Raw genomic sequence first — 19258 nt, 5'->3', positions numbered from 1 at the left:
CGGTAATCATTTTCTGGACTTTGGGTGTTTGACAATCAATGAAAAACCTAATCAACGGAAAGTCTATTTTGGCAGAATATGACTTCCGCCAAATTTGGGCGGAAGTCATTTTTCGCCAACAACACAGCTCACGGAAAATTGCGTTGTTTGAGAGAACTGTGGTCGGAAGTTATTTTCCGCCAGATCTGCTCTGTTTTTGGCTGAAGCTAGAGCAGTGGTCGCTGCTCTAGTTTCCGCGGAAACCATATCAGTGTGGTCGCCATGGATGTGAATGCCAGCTGGATTAATCTCTTCACCGTGCATCACATGTGCGATATATGGAGCAATAGCACCGCTAACACCATCATCTTTTTCTTCACTGATAGTAGTTGCATCATGATCATAGGGGACAATGACAGTACAGTTGCCTCCATCATCATTACCAATTTCCCCGGGAAGAACAACCACATTATGTTCAACAACTAATTTTCTTTTAAAACCATGTGTTTTACTTTTTTTTTATATATAAATAATGTTGATTTTTTGTATACAATTATGCTCATTTTATGAAAAATGATCAAAACACACTAAAACAATTTTATGAAATGCAACCAAACACGCGAAATGCAAATATTTTTTGAAAAACGACTCATTTAAAAAAAAAAGTATTTTTTATAAGTCATTCTCCACGGAGATCTATTTGTTTTGTTGTTTTTTTTAAAATTATTTTAAAAATTTAAATTTAAGGTTATCTTTTCGAAACTTACAAATTGAAAAAAATTGTGTGAAATTGGTTAGTTTAGGGGTTCATTTGTATATTTTTTTAGGTTCAATGACTTAAATGCATTATCATGTGCAGCTCAATTACCTATCTGACCAATTATTCGTATAAATTTGTTATATCCAAACAAATTTTTACCATGGTATTAAAAAAAAAAGAAGGAAAATGAGAAAAAAGGAAAAATAAAAGAGAAACGCAAAGTCACAAACCATACAAGTGAGTGAAGTGACAAGATATTTTGAGAAATTTGATGTTCTTAACCGAATTGTCCAAAAGTTTCGGGGCACAAAGCTAATTCCCATATTTTTCAAGCATTTCTATTTTCTTCGGCGCCGGGCCCGCGTCGCTCCTTTCCCTTCTCTCCCGGACTTCATTTCAACAGCCAGCAATCTGTTCAAGCTCCATGGCTTGCTCGTTGAAAGAGTGAAAATCGATACTACACGATTGCATAACAGGAAAGGAAGCAAGGCATAGACATGTCACATCATCATCACCATCACCCCGGCATTAACAGCAGTAGCAGCGGCAACAACATTCCGGTGAGCGAAGTGTACTGGACTCTGGTTGCCAAGGCCGACAAGAAGTTCTCGAAGATTCGCGATTTGCCGTATTACCATCGCAACAGGTTTTTTCCTCACCTTTTTATTACATATCAAACTTTTCAGTTAGGACTGCCAATTTCCTGTTGGTTTATTATAGCTGAAAGAGCTTCTCAATCGCCATGTATTGAGTTCCGAGTGAGCTGAACAATTTCTGAAAGAGCGTTCTTCTCTCGAACATTAGACGGCACTGAACTTATAGTTTATCTAGGTATAGTACTATAGTATATTAACACAAGGAACTCAGGAGTTGTAATTACTTAATTTAGAATATATGCTGGATCGCTATGCTATGAATATGTGCAAGCTCGCATGAAGTTTTTGTGATGTCCATTTGGGATTTGATAGAAATAAGCTTTATTAGACATTAACTTTTGTTTGTATTGGAGGAATGGAGGATTAAGGACAATTTTGAATTTATATAAGAATTCTTATCTAAGACAGTCATACTCAAAGTTGAATGGGTATTTTACTAGAAAAAAGCCGATTATTAACTATTTAGTGTGGTTATAATGTTACAATGAGGCGTCAGGCATGTTGATCTATTTTGGATTTTCTAATGATGTTAACAATTTATCATTCAGTTTTAGGGATTTTAAACAAAGTATTTGGACTCTATGAACTTTTATTGGCAATTTGCAAAATATATGTGGTTGGTTTGATTTTAGTTGCGAAATGTGCTTAATTCTCATATATACTGTGGATTTCGACTGATAGGTATGATACATACTTCTCCAAAGTTTTCAAGGTTTATACACAGTTGTGGAAGTTCCAACAAGAGAATAGACAGAAACTGGTGGAAGCAGGCCTCAAAAGATGGGAGATAGGGGATATTGCATCTCGGATTGGTCAGCTTTACTTTGGGCAGTATATGAGGACTAGTGAGGCCAGTTATTTATCTGAGTCTTATATATTTTATGAGGCAGTTTTGACTAGGGAGTACTTCAAAGATGGGATGTTCCAAGATGTTAATCTTGCCTGCAAACAATTGAGGCTTATTTCTCGATTTCTTACTGTCTGTTTGGTGTTAAATCGACGAGAGATGGTGTACCAGTTGGTAAATCAGCTCAAAATGTTGCTTGATGAATGCAAGAGGGCATTCCAGGTCTGATTTCCTTGCATGCTCAAATATCGTTTTAGTCTATGTAAATTTTAGTCTAAAGGCCAGCTTTATACATTAGTTGGTGATCTGACTGCTAAGTGAATTTTCACTATTTGAAGTGGAGAGTTTAGGAAATGATTATCATATTCTTAGGTAGTTACCAGATTTTGTATTCTCTCCTAATCTTTCAATGCTTTATGAAAACCACAAAGGATGATTTTATAATATTCAGTCAGTTGCCTTACCAAATTTAGGTGGCATGTTCAGATCCAGCAATTACATGCATTTCCAACTTTGAGGTGTCCACAACTGATACACACATTATACAAGATAATTCATCATTTGGAGTGAAGATTTTGTCAAAAAAGAACTGGTGTTTTGAAACTAGAAGTAAAAATTAAGACACTTATGCTTTTCTAGATTTAGTTTTCATAACAAACAAGTGCAAATCAACTGGATCGCAACCAATGCTAAAATTAATTCATACTATAATGAACTGTAATGATGCTATTCTAGGTATGAGCAATGAATCCAATGATTTATCTGTGTATGGCTATTGAACCATTTCTTCAAGATTTTTATGGATTGAAATTTAGGTGGATTAGCTAGCCAAAGTTATCCCTATTTACTTACTGTCCATTTTGCAGAAGAGCTAAGTTGATACTTTCTCAGTCTTGATTAATGGCCTCTAAATTGGCATATTTCCAGGAAACTGATTTTAAAGAATGGAAGGTGGTGATTCAGGAAATAGTTAAATTTCTAAAAGCTGACACAGCTTTTATGAATATCAGACCGTTGAGGTATAGTGTTGCATTGGACCTTCATATAGATTGTCTGCCACATGTCGTTGAAGCAAAGAGAAAGCTGAGGTTAAGAGATGCAATATTGTGCAGTTACCATCCTAATGAGGTCAGTGCAATGAATAAAAATTCTCTTCATTTGGAAATATCAGCAATAACTTGCCATGCCATTTGCCTGTATAAATGGGTGATTTGTGACTGTCTTGCAACCCCTGTTCAGTGGACAGTGATGATTCCATCTATCTTTTGATTTGTTGCTCAGGTCAAATTCTCAGAACTGACTCTTGACACTTTCAGAATGCTACAATGTCTGGAGTGGGAACCGAGTGGTTCATTTTACCAGACAAGTGGAGCTCCTTCATCTGGGGCTGGATCTAGCACTGGCCAGAATGGAACCCCTGGGCCTAGTTGTGTTAACTATTCACAAGATATAATTGATCCTACTTTGCCTCCTAACCCTCGCAAATCCATTTTATACCGCCCAACCCTTACAAGTTTTATAGCAGTGAGTATTCACCTGTCAATTATCTTCCTCCAAGTAGGTGGCTTCTGTGGCTATTACTGGCTAATTTCCTAAACATGTTGATTGAAGTAATATTTTCTGAAGTTTGGGAAGCTTACTCGGATCTTTCATTCTTTCTTGATTTTGAATTATGATATATTTCTCTTTAGTTATTGAGATCAATGTAGTGTGACACCTGCTAGTAGACTCCTAGTTTTGGAGGTTTAAGCTGATGGAGTATCTACTTGATGGCAGTTGCATGTATTTTCTAGGAAAGATACTCTCCAAACTTTGTTCTATTTTAACATTAAATTTACATCTGTGGATAGGTCTTGGCAACAACCTGCGAGGAGCTTCCTCCAGATGGTGTACTCTTAATATATCTATCAGCTTCAGGTAGTTGTGGTTGCAAAACATCTTTCTGGTGTCACTAAGTTACTTATTTTAAAATTTGAGGTTGCATACTAGCCACTCATTAATATTCTTGATGAATCAGGAAGCTGTCAAAACTATGTTTCATCCCTGTCTCATAGTGGAGCTTCTTTGGGCATTCCAGAAAACATTTTCAGGGGCTTCCAGTCTCAATTCAATGACTCTGAATCTGCATACACATCTCCCCTGAACCCTGAATGTGATAATTCAAATCCTGCTTCTGCCAAAGAGGACCCCTTAAGTCGTCATAGTGGTGGATTGCATATTGGCTCTCGAGGTGGTGGAGGTATACATATCATTCTTTGAAGCCTTAGAATTGGTGATGAAATATACATCTGAATATCTGATAGATGTTATGTAGTTGCAAATTTATATTTATAGTAATATTTTAGAAGTAATATTTCCTTTTGAAACTATGAAGTTTATCTATCAATTGAAAGTTGAATGGTTCACTGGTTAATATTATGGAAACTGATACTAGTTTTTTTGAGCCCTAACTAGGTTCCTATAAAGTGCTTTCTCACACTTTAGGGCATTTTAATACTGGAGCCTTATACTTTTGTTCTGAGCATTTGTTTACTCAATTCAAACATTACGTTAGCAGCTGTTAGTCTAATTGAAGACTATTGTTGAGAGTCCCACATTGAAAAAAAAATAAGAGAGAACATATAGGTTTATAAGGCCATGCGTTAGACTAGCTAATTGATTGGATTTAGTCTTTTAGTGTGGTTTGGCCCATGAAGCATTAGAGCCTACTAGATGAGTGACCTTGGCCTAATTTTAGATTATAACAACTATATACAAAGTGAATATTTCAGCACTTCAGTTGCCAGTTCTAATATTAGGACTCATTATTTTTTTCTTTGAAATATATATATGGTGATGTGCATTCAGTATTCTTTAGATGCATCTTTGAAATACTCCTTCATATTTTATACCTTATCCACATCTGTCTCTTCTCTCTGCCATGTGATATCCCTATACTGAAATAATTAATTAATTAATTATTTTGCTTATATAGGTTTGAGTGATGTTTTCCCCTGTGACTTGTTGCCATTTACAAGAAAGCCACTTTTCCTGGTGATTGACAGCAACATTAGTGGAGATTTCAAGGCAAGACCCTTTCTGTAATATATATCCTGAGTTTGCAATTAAAGACATAAACATGATTAACTATTTTGGAAGGCGATACATGTTTTGTGTTTTAATTGTTTTCTGAGCTTTCAAACTATGTGAGCTATTAGGTTGCTTTTTCCTAATATCATTGTCCAGTTTCTTATTTTACTCTAGCACTTCTAATTGTTTTCCGGTGGATTTAGTTTGATGAAACTATTGAAGCAACTAACCTGAAACAATTTGCATTAAGCAGAGAATATTCTGGTCTGAGTAATATGGTAGTCAACATATTGCTTACAAATTACAAGACATAGTAATAGATGCTACGGAAATAGTTCATTCTTAGTTTATGCTTCCTATTTATCTGGCTTTGTCCCTTACATAATCTAGAAGTACTCTATAATTTGTTTTGGGTTATGTTTCTTATTTATTTGTGGTTCTCCTTTTACATTTGTGTTTTGTGCTATCTGCAATTCTGCATCTCTTCATAATATTTCTTTTTTATTCATCTGCTATTAAGATGATGATTTGAGTTTATTACAAGCTTATAGAAAATCATATTATAAAACAAGTAACCTTGCTGTATGATATTTACGAGTAAGAACCACTTTCTCGACTTTGTGGATCCACATGGGCACACACTGAACCTTTTCTTAAATGCTTTAGAAGCAAAATTGTTGGTCTCTTCTAGTCAGCTTTAAGGAATGAAACATGAACAGGCTTTAAATGGAGCAGAAAAAGGGGAGTCAGTTGCCATGCTCCTATCTCCAACCACTTCATTTCCTCTACCTGCCATGGACTCCTCTCGTCAGACAAATCAAAGCTCATTCACCATTTTCCTCGCAGCTCCTCTTCAGGCTTTCACTCTCATGCTTGGTTTTACTGGCTCTGATGTTGAAATGGTATGAAGCTAAGAATGCTGCCTGGTCTCATTAGACTGTTGTGATGTTCTTTCTAATGGGAACATGTATTTCAGGATTTGTTCAATAAGGCGGAGAAGCTTCTTTCATCCTCGTTAAATCAGTGGGGTCAATTATTGGCAACATCAGACAATCTTAATGCCGTCTGGGCTCAAATTTTAAGCGACCCACTTCTGAGGCGACTCCTTTTAAGGTACCTTGGTGTTCTTTCCGTTATGTATTTAGTTGGTTTCCTTTTTTAGAAGTACCTCAACGCTTTTTCCCTTGCCAGTTGGTGAACTGGTGAAGATATGCTAAGTTGATCCTTACTTTCCCTTGCCTTGTCATATCATTGTGTGGATGAACCAATTCCAAATTGTTATACATAGTAGTGCCAGCATTTGAGGTTTGAAACTGCAACTACTTTGATGGCCAACACTGCAACACTGGAGCATTAAACTGTAGCCTCTGTTTCCATTAAATGACTTTTTTCTTATCTGCCTATTGCAGATTTATATTCTGTCGAGCAGTGCTGGCGCTCTATGCTTCTAGTTTCAACAAGACAGAATATCTCCCTGAATGCATCCCTCCCCTTCCAGATTCCGTGGACCCCACAAGTCCCACATGTCAATCAACAATTCAGCAACTGGCAAATATATTCGGGGCAGCCAACAAGTTCAGTTTGTCGGAGGACATAATACTCCCTGAAAGCAGAAATACGGAGGATTAAAGATTTGAAGTTAGTATACTGTCTGCTGTTAATACCACCAGGCAGTTGGGGGGCACGAAGGATTGAAGGAAGCCATGTTAACCTTCTAATGCCTTCTCAGTTTCCTCTCCCTCTTTCTCGGTCTGACTGTTACTGTATTTTGTATGTTAACTTTGGCCTCTTGTCGGGACAGCTGGATATATAAACGTAATATCCAAATTGAAGCCTGGGCGGTATACATATTTTTTCTATAGGTCAAAATGCATTTGGATTTTTGACAATATCATCATTGTTATTGTTGTTGTTATTCTGAAAAATGCTAGCTATAGAGTTACTTCAGAGCCTGGCTAACTAAACTCCGCAAGTCCTGATGAATATTATTTAGAATTGTCATGAGCTTTAACTTGTTAAATACTCCGTAATAACGAGTGTTACATGATATAAATTTGGGTGGGAGAAGTCAAGGTTAAAGTCAATGTCGATACTAGTGTGAACAGCTACATAATGAATGACTCTTCATCTCCCGCCATGGAGACGAATTTGGCTTTTTAAAAAAAAAAAAATATATATATATATAATCTTAAATAATTATTTTTTAAAATTTATTTTTAAAAAATATTTTAAAATTGTGGTAACTTGTTAGAAACATGTAAATTAGACTAATTGAATGAAATAGGTTATTGTGTGCATTTTTTAGGTGGTCTATTTGACCCTAATTCCAAAAAAAAAGGGAGAGAGAGTTGATAATATCATACAACAAATGACAAAAGATAATATAGGTCAGGTGTAAGTCATATGGTTGCGACTCGCCGACTCGTAAGCAGTGGCTACAAGGGAAGGAGGAGAAGGCTTGAGAGAAGTATTGATATTTTTGTTTTCGCATGGCTCAACTCCATAGCTCTGCATTCTCTGCAGGTTCCCCAATTCAATTAAGCTTTACTCTTCATGCAAACAACTTGTGTATATGCACACTTTCTGCCACATAAGTCTGCTCGCCTTACGCCTTTCTCCATGTCTTCATTGTCTTGTGTGTATGGGCAGTTTCTGGCGTTTGTTTTTTAATGTTTCTGCAATGAAGACCAAGTATTTGCTAAAATGTCCAAGTTAAGTATATGCTGTATGGGCGTGCTTCCTTGAATTATACTCTCATTCGATTAGCGCAATAGCAACTGGCGCAGTTTATGACAATCAATCAGTGTTAAATCACAGTAGTTTGTAGTAGAAAGGAGGTTTTATGCATTCGTTGCTCATAGGACTGTTATATATTTCTTGTATGCAATGATATTTGATACCTTTACTTCTCTGTTTCAGATACAGGAGGTGCCGCATGAACCTTGGATGAGTTGTCCTCTTATAAGCTTCTGAAGTTTAAGGCTTCAGAAATTCTGATCTATAGCTGAAACCATGTCTGCTACTTCCTTGTTCTCCACCCCACCAATACACCCCCCAAGCAAATCCAGCAAAAGCAGCCTTTCATCCTCACCGGAAAGACTTAAATTCCTCATTGATAAATCCAAAACCATCAAACAGCTCCTGCAAATATATGTGTTTCTTATCGGCCATGGCGTTGACTGTGACCCCATACTGAATTTCAGGCTTCAGAGGTCCTACTCGTCTCTTGGCCATCTCAAACATTCTGCCGCGCTTTTCAGATCAACCCCAAGTCCAAGTGTCTTTACCTACACGACTGCACAGATGTTTAGCTCATCACGGTTCTCACGACGGTCCATTCAGACCCTTTACCCCACAACCAAAACTAGTTTGATAAAATGCCTCAACAAACTTCAATTGAAACCTAAACATCATTTTCCCTCCATTCGCTTTTATTCTTGCTCTTCTGCTATTCTCCCAACTGTTGAAAGAGAAACGGTGCCAAATAGTTCAAAATTTCATGCCTCCTCTGGGTTTCAGACATTGTCCAGAAAATTTCCTGCTGTGGATATTGAGGGTGTACCATTGCGGATTCTTGTTAAGCAAGGAGCTCAAGGTATTACTAAAGTTAGGAAAAGTGATCTTAAACGGTATTCTGAAATGTTCCGAGATTATACGCAAACGAAAAATTTGAAAGAAGGAAAAGTGCTTCATGGGGAGCTGGTTAGAAATTTAATTGACCCAGATATGCATTTGTATGTTTCCTTGATTAATTTTTATGCAAAATCTGGGGATCTAAGTTCTGCACGCAAAGTGTTTGATCAAATGCCTGAGAGGGATGTTGTATCATGGACATCACTAATCTCGGGATTTCTACCTGAAGGGAATGGCAGTGAGAGTGTTAGATTGTTTTGTGAGATGAAGAGAGAAGGTGTGAAGCCTAATGGATTTACATTGGCGACAGTTTTGAAGGGTTGTTCTTTGTGCTTGAATTTAGAGTTTGGGAAGCAGTTGCATGCTGAGGTAGTAAAATCTGACACCTTTTCTGATGTTTATATTGGTTCTGCGCTTATTGATCTCTATGCTAAATGCCATCAGATGGAGGATGCAAAAACATTATTTCTTCATATGTCTGAGCAGAATTTAGTATCTTGGAATGCCTTGCTTAATGGGTATGCACAAGAAGGTGAATGGCAAGAGGTTTTAAGATTATTTTGTAGTTTGTCTGAGTCAGAATTTAGATTTAGCAATTATACTTTAAGTACTGTTTTAAAGAGTTGTGCTAATGTGGGTAACTTGAGAGTTGGCCAAGTTCTTCATTCAGTGGCAATCAAGATTGGAAGTGAACTTGATAATTATATAAGCTCTAGTCTAGTAGATATGTATTCCAAATTTAGATTGCCTGAGGATTCTATGAGGGTATTTAAGAGAATCAGAAGTCCGGATGTTGTTGCATGGAGTACAATGATTAATGGCCTTGATCAACAGGGACATAAAAAAGAAGCATTTCAGCTGTTTCAACTGATGAGGCATTCAGATGTGAGGCCTAATCAATTCACTCTTGCAAGTGTTATTAGTGCTGCAGCTGATTTAGGTGATTTGCTTTTTTGCAAAAGCATCCATGCTTGTGTTTACAAGTTTGGGTTTGACTCTGAGAATGTGGTTAGCAACACGCTTATCTCAATGTACATGAACTTTGGATCATTTAATGATGGTTACAAGGTTTTTGTTTCTATGGATTCAAGGGATGTGATTTCTTGGAATGGACTTTTATCTGGATTCCATGACAATGAAACATCTCATGAAGGGCCTAAAATCTTCAGACAGATGCTTATTGAAGGTTTCAAGCCAAATATGTACACATTTATCAGCATTCTAAGGGCTTGTTCCAGTTTGTCAAATGTTAGTCTTGGGAAGCAAGTACATGCTCATGTAGTCAAAGAAAACTTGAGCTGTGATTGTTATGTTGGGACTACTCTTATTGACATGTATTCTAAATGTGGGTGCCTAAATGATGTGGAAGTTATTTTCAATAGGTTGACTGAAAAAGATGTGTTCACATGGACAGTGATGACTGCAGGCTATGCACAGAGTGATCAGGGAGAAAAAGCCTTTGAATGTTTTAGTCAGATGTTAAAGGAAGGTGTCAAGCCAAATGAATTCACTCTTGCAAGTTGTGTGAATGGCACTTCACGTATAGCAAGCCTTAGTAATGGAAGGCAGTTGCATTGCTTAGCAGTTAAATCTGGGCAATTTAGTGATTTGTTTGTGGCCAGTGCATTAGCTGATATGTATGGTAAATGTGGATGCGTTGCTGATGCTGAAACTCTGTTTGAGGGCATGGATTCTTGCGATACTGTTTTATGGAACACAATGATATGTTCATACTCCCAGCACGGACAGGGCAAAAAGGCTCTGCAAGCTTTCAGAAGGATGTTGAATGAAGGTACTTTACCAGATGCGATTACTTTTATTGGCGTCCTTTCTGCATGTAGCCACATGGGCTTAGTTGATGAAGGGAGAAGATATTTTGAGTCAATAAACAACAGTTATGAAATCATTCCTTCCATTGAGCACTATGCTTGTATGGTTGATATACTTGGTCGAGCAGGCAAGTTTGATGAGGTGAAAAACTTCATTGAACATATGGAGCTTACTCCAAATGCATTAATCTGGGAGACTGTTCTTGGTGCTTGTACGATTCATGGAAACATTGAATTGGCAGAGAAAGCCGCAAAATTTCTATTTGAATTTGAACCTAAAGTGGAGTCAAGTTACATACTGTTGTCCAATATATATGCTGCCAAAGGGATGTGGAATGATGTTGCAAAGTTGAGAGCATTTATGTCTGACCAGGGCATTAAAAAGGAACCTGGTTGTAGCTGGGTTGAGGTCAATGCTCAAATCCATGTCTTTTTGTCTCAGGATGCTTCACATCCAAGATTAAATGATATCCACAAAAAACTGGATGAGCTGTATTTACAACTTAATTCAGCAGGCTATATTCCAAACAAGGATTATTCACTTCGTAATGTAACAGACCAAGAAAAAAGAGCAAACCTCCTACATCATAGTGAAAGGCTGGCTCTAGCTTTTGCACTCTTAAATGACAATACTAACAATACTATAAGAATCTTCAAAAATCTACGCATTTGTGGAGATTGCCATGAATTTATGAAGCTGTTGTCAGGCACAACACATCGAGAAATAGTCATTCGTGATGTTACTCACTTCCACCATTTTTGTGATGGCACATGCTCTTGTAATGATTATTGGTGACTTGATCTTGACCAGTTGACAAATGATTTTCATCATACAATGGACTAAAGTCTATGCCATGAATTGAGGTTTCTAGTCTAGTTCATGAACTAAAGAGCGTGTGACTGTTATTCCGAGGGAACTGGCAATCAGGTATTATTCCTTTTGACACTATGAAGTTTATCTATCAATTGAAAGTTGAATGGTTCACTGATTTTAAAGAATGGAAGGTGGTGATTTAGGAAATAGTTAAATTTCTAAAAGCTGACACAGCTTTTATGAATATCAGACCGTTGAGGTATAGTGTTGCATTGGACCTTCATATAGATTGTCTGCCACATGTCGTTGAAGCAAAGAGACAGCTGAGGTTAAGAGATGCAATGCTATGCAGTTACCATCCTAATGAGGTCAGTGCAATGAATAAAAATTCTCTTCTTTTGGAAATATCAGCAATAACTTGCCATGCCATTTGCGTGTGTAATGGGTGATTTGTGACTGTCTTGCAACCCTTGTTCAGTGGACTGTAATGATTACATCTATCTTTTGATTTGTTGCTCAGGTCAAATTCTCAGAACTGACCCTTGACACTTTCAGAATGCTACAATGTCTGGAGTGGGAACCTAGTGGTTCATTTTTCCAGACAAGTGGAGCTCCTTCATCTGGGGCTGGGTCTAGCACTGGCCAGAACGGAACTCCTGGGCCTAGTTGTGTTAACTATTCACAAGATATAATTGATCCTACTTTGCCTCCTAACCCTCGCAAAGCCATTTTATATCGCCCAACCCTTACAAGTTTTATAGCAGTGAGTATTCACCTGTCAATTATCTTCCTCCAAGTAGGTGGCTTCTGTGGCTATTACTGGCTAATTTCCTAAACATGTTGATTGAAGTAATATTTTCTGAAGTTTGGGAAGCTTACTCGGATCTTTCATTTTTTCTTGATTTTGAATTATGATATATTTCTCTTTAGTTATTGAGATCAATGTAGTGACACCTGCTAGTAGACTCATAGTTTTGGAGGTTTAAGCTTTTGGAGTATCTATTTGATGGCATTTGCATGTATTTTCTAGGAAAGATACTTTCCAAACTTTGTTCTGTTTTAACTTTAAATTTACATCTGTGGATAGGTTTTGGCAACAACCTGTGAGGAGCTTCCTCCAGATGGTGTACTCTTAATATATCTATCAGCTTCAGGTAGTTGATGTTTGCAAAACATCTTTCTGGTGTCACTAAGTTACTTTTTTTTTTTTTTTGCTAAGTTACTTATTTTAAAATTTGAGGTTGCATACTAGCTACTCATTAATATTCTTGATGAATCAGGAAGCTGTCAAAACTATGTTTCATCCCTGTCTCATAGTGGAGCTTCTTTGGGCATTCCAGAAAACATTTTCAGGGGCTTCCAGTCTCAATTCAATGACTCTGAATCTGCATACACATCTCCCCTGAACCCTGGATGTGATAATTCAAATCCTGCTTCTGTCAAAGAGGACCCCTTAAGTCGTCATAGTGGTGGATTACATATTGGCTCTCGAGGTGGTGGAGGTATACATATCATTCTTTGAAGCCTTAGAATTGGTGATGAAATATACATCTGATAGATGTTATGTAGTTGCAACCAAATCAAAGCTCATTCACCATTTTCCTTGCAGATCCTCTCCAGGCTTTCACTCTCATGCTTGGTTTTACTGGCTCTGATGTTGAAATGGTATGAAGCTAAGAATGCTGCCTGGTCTCATTAGACTGTTGTGATGTTCTTTCTAATGGGAACATGTATTTCAGGATTTGTTCAATAAGGCGGAGAAGCTTCTTTCATCCTCGTTAAATCAGTGGGGTCAATTATTGGCAACATCAGACAATCTTAATGCCGTCTGGGCTCAAATTTTAAGCGACCCACTTCTGAGGCGACTCCTTTTAAGGTACCTTGGTGTTCTTTCCGTTATGTATTTAATTGGTTTCCTATTTTAGAAGTACCTCAACGCCTTTTCCCTTGCCAGTTGGTGAATTGTTGAAGATATGTTAAACTGCAGAAGGTTTGAATACTGAATAGTTTAAAACAACTCGATCCTTACTTTCCCTTGCCTTGTCATATCATTGTGTGGACCAACCAATTCCAAATTGTTATACATAGTGCCAGCATTTGACGTTTGAAACTGCAACTACTTTGATGGCCAACACTTGTGCTGTGATTTCTTCATTGGAGCATTAAACTGTAGCCTCGGTTTCCATTAAATGACTTTTTTCTTATCTGCCTATTGCAGATTTATATTGTGTCAGCAGTGCTGGCGCTCTATGCTTCTAGTTTCAACAAGACAGAATATCTCCCTGGCAGAAATATTTGGGGCAGCCAGTAAGTTCAGTTTCTCAGAGGACAAAATACTCCCTGAAAACAGAAATACGGAGGATTAAAGATTTGAAGTTAATATACTGTCTGCTGTTAATACCACCAGGCATTTGGGGCGCACGAAGGATTGAAGGAAGCCGTGTTAACCTTCTATTGCCTTCTCAGTTTCCTCTACTCTTTCTCGTCATTTCTCGGTCTGACTGTTTCTATATTTTGTATGTTAACTTTGGCCTCTTGTCAAGTCAACTGGATACATAAACATAATATCCAAATTGAAGCCTGGGTGGTATACATATTTTTTTCATAGGTCAAAATGCATTTGGATTTTTGACAATATCATCATTTGGATTTTAGCTGTTTGACTTAATTAAAAGTCAATATAAGTGTTCGATTAATTAGCTTTTTGTAATAGTTTATTGCTCTAAAATGCTGACATTCAAAGAGCTGATTAAAGCAGTTTTTTCGATCAGCTTTTTATATGTAATAGGCTATTAACTAGCTAATTTATCAAGCATTATTCTGCAATCAGTTGATGTTACTAACTAATCGAATTTACTAACTCAATCAATTAACAACTATTACCAACACCTCTATAGCAGAACTGTGGGTAGTTTACTATGCGTTGCATCTTTATTTGAATTGTAATCAAATTTTGGTATATTAAAAAAAAAAAAGTCGATAATGTCATACAACAAAATGACAAATGACAAAAGATAATATAGGCACTAGTCATAGGATTGTGACTTGTAAGCAGTGGCTAGAAGGGAAGGAGGGGAAGGCTTGAGAGAAGTATTGATATTTTTGTTTTCGCATGGCTCAACTCCATAGCTCTGCATTCTTTGCAGGTTCCCCAATTCACATAAGCTTTACTCTTCATGCAAACAACTTTTGTATATGCACACTTCCTGCCGCATAAATCTGCTCGCCTTACGCCTTTCTCTATGTCTTCATTGTCTTGTGTGTATGGGCAGTTTCTGGAATTTTTTAATAATGTTTCTGCAATGAAGACCAAGTGTTTGTTCAAATGCCCAACTTAAGTATATGCTGTATGGGCGTGCTTCCTTTAATTATACTTTCATTCGATTAGCGCTATAGCAACTGGCGCAGTTTATGACAATCAAACAGTGTTAAAATCGCAGTAGATTGTAGTAGAAAGGATTATGCATTCGTTGCTCATAGGAGTGTCTTATGCATTCATTTCTTCTGTTATATATTTCTTGTATGCAATGATGTTTGATACCTATACTTTGTTTCAGATACAGGAGGTGCCGCATGAATCTTGGATGAATTCTCCTCTTATAAGCTTCTGAAGCTTAAGGCTTCAGCAATTCTATAGCTGAAACCATGCCTGCTACTTCCTTGTTCTCCACCCCACCAATACACCCCCCAAGCAAATCCAGCAAAAGCAGCCTTTCACCCTCACCGGAAAGACTTAAATTCCTCATTGATAAATCCAAAACCATCAAACAGCTCCTGCAAATACATGCGTTTCTGATCCGCCATGGCATTGACTGTGACCCCATACTGAATTTCAGGCTTCAGAGGTCCTACTCATCTCTCGGCCATCTCAAACATTCTGTCACGCTTTTCAGATCAACCCCAAGTCCAAGTGTCTTTACCTACACTTCCATTATCCATAGCCACACCATCAACAATCTCCATGAGCAAGCTTTTCTTTTGTATGTTGAAATGCTAACCCAAGACATTGAGCCCAACCAGTTTACATTCTCTGCCATCCTCAAAGCGTGCCCCTTGAAATCTGGAGAAGCTATCCATGGACAAGCCCTCAAGTTTCAGTGTGACTCAGATACTTATGTTAGGACCTCTCTTGTTGATGTCTATGCAAGAGGTGGTGATCTTGTCTCGGCCCGCAAGCTGTTTGATACAATGCCTGAAAGGAGTTTGGTTTCTTTGACGACAATGATTGCTGGGTATGCAAAGAATGGGGATGTGGACAAGGCGAGGGAGTTATTTGATAGGATGGAAGAGAGGGATGTTGTATGTTGGAACGCTATGATTGATGGCTATACTCAATATGGGAGGCCTAACGAGGCATTGGCTCTCTTTAGACACATGTTATTATCTAATGTAAAACCTAACGAAGTCACTGTGCTTGCAGTTCTTTCTGCTTGTGGTCAATCGGGAGCACTGGAATCTGGCCAGTGGGTTCATACTTACGTGAAAAATAACAGGATTCCAGTTAATTTACGTGTAGGCACAGCGCTGATTGACATGTATAGCAAATGTGGAAGTTTGGAGGATGCAAGGATAGTGTTCAATCAGATGAATGCTAAGGATGTTGTTGCGTGGAACTCGATGATTGTAGGGTATGCCATGCACGGATTTAGCCAAGAAGCGTTGCAGTTGTTCCGTGAGTTTTGCAGATTGAAACTCCAACCATCTGATATAACCTTTATTGGCATCTTAAATGCTTGTGCCAATGCAGGATTGGTTAATGAAGGATGGGGCTATTTCCATTCAATGAAGGAGTATGGGATTGAACCAAAGATTGAGCATTATGGCTGCATGGTAAATCTTCTCGGCCGAGCTGGACATTTACAAGAGGCATATGAGTTTATTAGAAGTATGAAGATAGACCCTGATCCTGTTTTATGGGGAACATTACTTGGTGCCTGTAGGATTCATAGAGACATCAAACTGGGAGAGAAAATTGTGGAATTCCTAGTCGAATGCAATCTCGCAAATTCTGGAACATATGTTCTGCTCTCCAACATATACGCTGCAGCGGGAGACTGGGATGGGGCTGCAAAGGTGAGGGCAATGATGAAGAAAAGTGGGGTTGAGAAGGAGCCAGGTTGCAGCTCAATCGAGGTGAATAACAAGGTACATGAGTTCCTTGCCGGCGACATGAAACACCCTAAGACCAAAGAGATTTACTCTATGCTAGAGGAAATCAACAGGTGGCTTGAGGCTCATGGTTACACTCCACAAACAGACATTGTATTGCATGACATTGGGGAGTCAGAGAAGCAGAAATCCCTGGCTGTTCACAGTGAAAAACTTGCCATTGCATTTGGACTGATAAGCACTCAGCCTGGAACTACAATCAAGATTGTCAAAAACCTTAGGGTGTGCCAAGACTGTCATGCTGTGTCCAAACTCATCTCCAAGATCACAGGCAGGAAACTCATTGTTAGAGACCGGAATCGCTTCCACCATTTCGAGAATGGTTCATGTTCTTGCGGTGACTACTGGTAATTTTTATCTATTCCAAATTTCCAGTCTCACTATCTGCTTAAACGCATTCTTCAATTCTATCTTATGAAGCTTCTTTGCTAATAATTTGTATAGTTGCTATCATGTTATTACTAGCCAGCCATGACTCAGGAGAGATACCCTTTGGTTAATATTTGCAAATTCCTCCGTATATGATAAATCATGATTTGCAAATTCATGTTCTTGCGGTGATTACTGGTAATTTATATCTATTGAGCATAAATTTTATAGTCTCACTATCTGCTTAAACGCATTCTTCAATTCTATCTTAAGAAGCTCCTTTGCTAATAATTTGTATAGTTGCTATCATGTTATTACTAGCCAGCCACGACTCTGGAGATATACCCTTTGGTTAATATTTGCAAATTCCTCCGTATATGATAAATCATTATTTGTAGTTTTTCCCAAAGTCATTAATCCCCATATTTTAATCTTGAAAATGATAGGATGTGGAAATACATTAATGTTGTCTCTAAACATAACCAAAATTATTATTATTTTTTATATATAAAAACAGTCAATCATTAATGTAACAAATAACAGGTGTTGTAATACCATCCATCAATCTTAATCAATATATTTTATTTTAATAAAAATGTCACTAAAGTCATTAATATACTACTATAGTAATGCACGAAAAGAAAGCAAACTATTATTTGTCCTCCTGTTATTAATACGTACTGTAAACTCAATCATCATTAAAACCTTGGACTTGCTCTATTAGGCAAAATGCATACTGGTTTGGTACTTGCTAAAACCATACCTCTAATAGTCAATTCCAATTTATTTTTTCCTTTTTTTTTAAGTACATAAAATTTAAGTAATATAAAATTATTCAAAGTCATGATATACTGTAAATCTAGAAAAAGTATTTGATTTATAAATCACGCATATAAAAATAGCGCCCATCATATCAAGAGTTAATTTTAAAAATACTATTGACTTTTTAAAAAATTTTCATCAATTTTTAATTTGACCTTAACTGGTCTAAGAATTATAAATTTTGTCCCAAATTTTAGTTATCTATTAAGAGATTTATTTTAAAAAATAGAAATTGAAAGCCATTTTTTAAGGAGAAGAGAGACGTTAAAGACTTAAAGGTAAGATTTTACATTTTTATCCTCATACCCAACGCTTTCTAAACAAATTTCTTAAAATTTTTACATTTTTACCCTCAATAATCTGTGGAATATTTTTAGAAATAACTCGTAAAATAAAATTTGAGGTGTGAATGAATTGAACGATAGAGAATTCCTTCACCGTTAAGAATTCAGACATGATGGAAAGAAAATACATCCAGCGGTAGAATATTGTTGAGGCAAACAGATGAGACAATGGTGGGGCCACGGATTTAAGCATAGATTAGGGAACGTTAATAGCTTTGTTTATGTCCGAAAGACTTGCTCTGATTGGTCGATGGTGACGCTAATTTCGAGATTATCAACGTTATCTGCTCATTGGCTGTTTCAATTAATTAATTAATTATATATTAATATATGCCCCGATGGCGATGGGCGACAAAATTTGCACCAACTCATAAGACTCCATTATCGTTAGTTGGAGCACTTGCTGGGCACCACGAACCAGTCCACGTAAGTATGGACCCATCGAGTTAGATAGGCAATTAACTTGATAATTATAATATTGTTTATTAACATTTTCTATATTGAGAAAATGAAATCAAAAAATTAAAAACAAACGTAAAGCGAAAAAAACAAGATTTATGTAGTTTGGTAATATATTGACGTATACAACAGGATGTGTCATATTTATATATAACTCTAATATACGGTACATTTACAAAACTACCCTTGTACTATACCATAAGGGCTTTGCCCCCGAACCACTCAGCAAATTGAACTCAAATCCGATGCTAATCCCAAAGACAAGTGATGTTGCTCTGTTGCACTTCGTTCTGCCTTCTTTCTGTCATGCTCTAGCACGTCATTTTTCAATAACATATGAGAAATACAACACTCGATTTGAACCAGTCAATTCTTTATATTATTTGCTGATCAAAGTCACAAGATATATTTCACTTAAAATATACATTCGAATAAAATAGCAACTGAAAGCTTTACCGACAAAAGAAAATTTCTTTGAGGAAGTTTTCCAGGTTCAACTGCTTATATG

The 19258-nt window shown here is 37.1% G+C and overlaps 3 protein-coding genes across 7 annotated transcripts; all 3 read left to right on the top strand.

Moving 5' to 3' along the window:
* Nucleotides 1-1075: 1075 nt before the first annotated feature.
* On the top strand, nucleotides 1076-14202 carry LOC116016746 (protein SCAI). Of its 2 annotated transcripts, XM_031257130.1 has the most exons (12): nucleotides 1076-1385; nucleotides 2077-2464; nucleotides 3170-3370; nucleotides 3524-3766; nucleotides 4093-4159; nucleotides 4260-4481; nucleotides 5217-5308; nucleotides 6031-6168; nucleotides 13208-13252; nucleotides 13327-13463; nucleotides 13806-13894; nucleotides 13995-14202. In XM_031257130.1, the coding sequence occupies exons 1-12, from the start codon at nucleotides 1237-1239 to the stop codon at nucleotides 14144-14146; spliced, it is 1923 nt and encodes a 640-aa protein (XP_031112990.1). In that variant the 5' UTR covers nucleotides 1076-1236; the 3' UTR covers nucleotides 14147-14202. The 2 variants fall into 2 exon arrangements, with proteins under 2 accessions (XP_031112990.1, XP_031112991.1); XM_031257131.1 differs by lacking the exons at nucleotides 13208-13252; nucleotides 13327-13463; nucleotides 13806-13894; nucleotides 13995-14202 and adding exons at nucleotides 6288-6424; nucleotides 6721-7270 and having other exon boundaries at nucleotides 1079-1385; nucleotides 6031-6213.
* Nucleotides 7713-17348, top strand: LOC116016745 (pentatricopeptide repeat-containing protein ELI1, chloroplastic). Of its 4 annotated transcripts, none has more exons than XR_004097783.1 (3): nucleotides 7713-7834; nucleotides 8231-11701; nucleotides 11838-11903. XR_004097783.1 is itself a non-coding variant. In XM_031257128.1 (2 exons), the coding sequence occupies exon 2, from the start codon at nucleotides 15233-15235 to the stop codon at nucleotides 17105-17107; it is 1875 nt and encodes a 624-aa protein (XP_031112988.1). In that variant the 5' UTR covers nucleotides 14610-14733; nucleotides 15145-15232; the 3' UTR covers nucleotides 17108-17348. The 4 variants fall into 4 exon arrangements, 2 of the variants coding, with proteins under 2 accessions (XP_031112988.1, XP_031112989.1); XR_004097782.1 differs by lacking the exon at nucleotides 7713-7834 and adding an exon at nucleotides 7966-8023; XM_031257128.1 differs by lacking the exons at nucleotides 7713-7834; nucleotides 8231-11701; nucleotides 11838-11903 and adding exons at nucleotides 14610-14733; nucleotides 15145-17348.
* LOC116016749 (protein SCAI-like) lies at nucleotides 11709-12519 on the top strand. The gene is made up of 2 exons (XM_031257132.1): nucleotides 11709-11955; nucleotides 12108-12519. Exons 1-2 carry the CDS (start codon nucleotides 11827-11829, stop codon nucleotides 12420-12422), a joined length of 444 nt encoding a protein of 147 aa, XP_031112992.1. The 5' UTR covers nucleotides 11709-11826; the 3' UTR covers nucleotides 12423-12519.
* Nucleotides 17349-19258: the final 1910 nt, after the last annotated feature.

Source organism: Ipomoea triloba, chromosome 4 (assembly GCF_003576645.1).
Source record: "Ipomoea triloba cultivar NCNSP0323 chromosome 4, ASM357664v1".
NCBI classification, from domain to species: domain Eukaryota; kingdom Viridiplantae; phylum Streptophyta; class Magnoliopsida; order Solanales; family Convolvulaceae; genus Ipomoea; species Ipomoea triloba.
The sequence above is the reverse complement of the archived record's forward strand: the minus strand, read 5'-3'. Positions and strand labels throughout refer to the sequence as shown.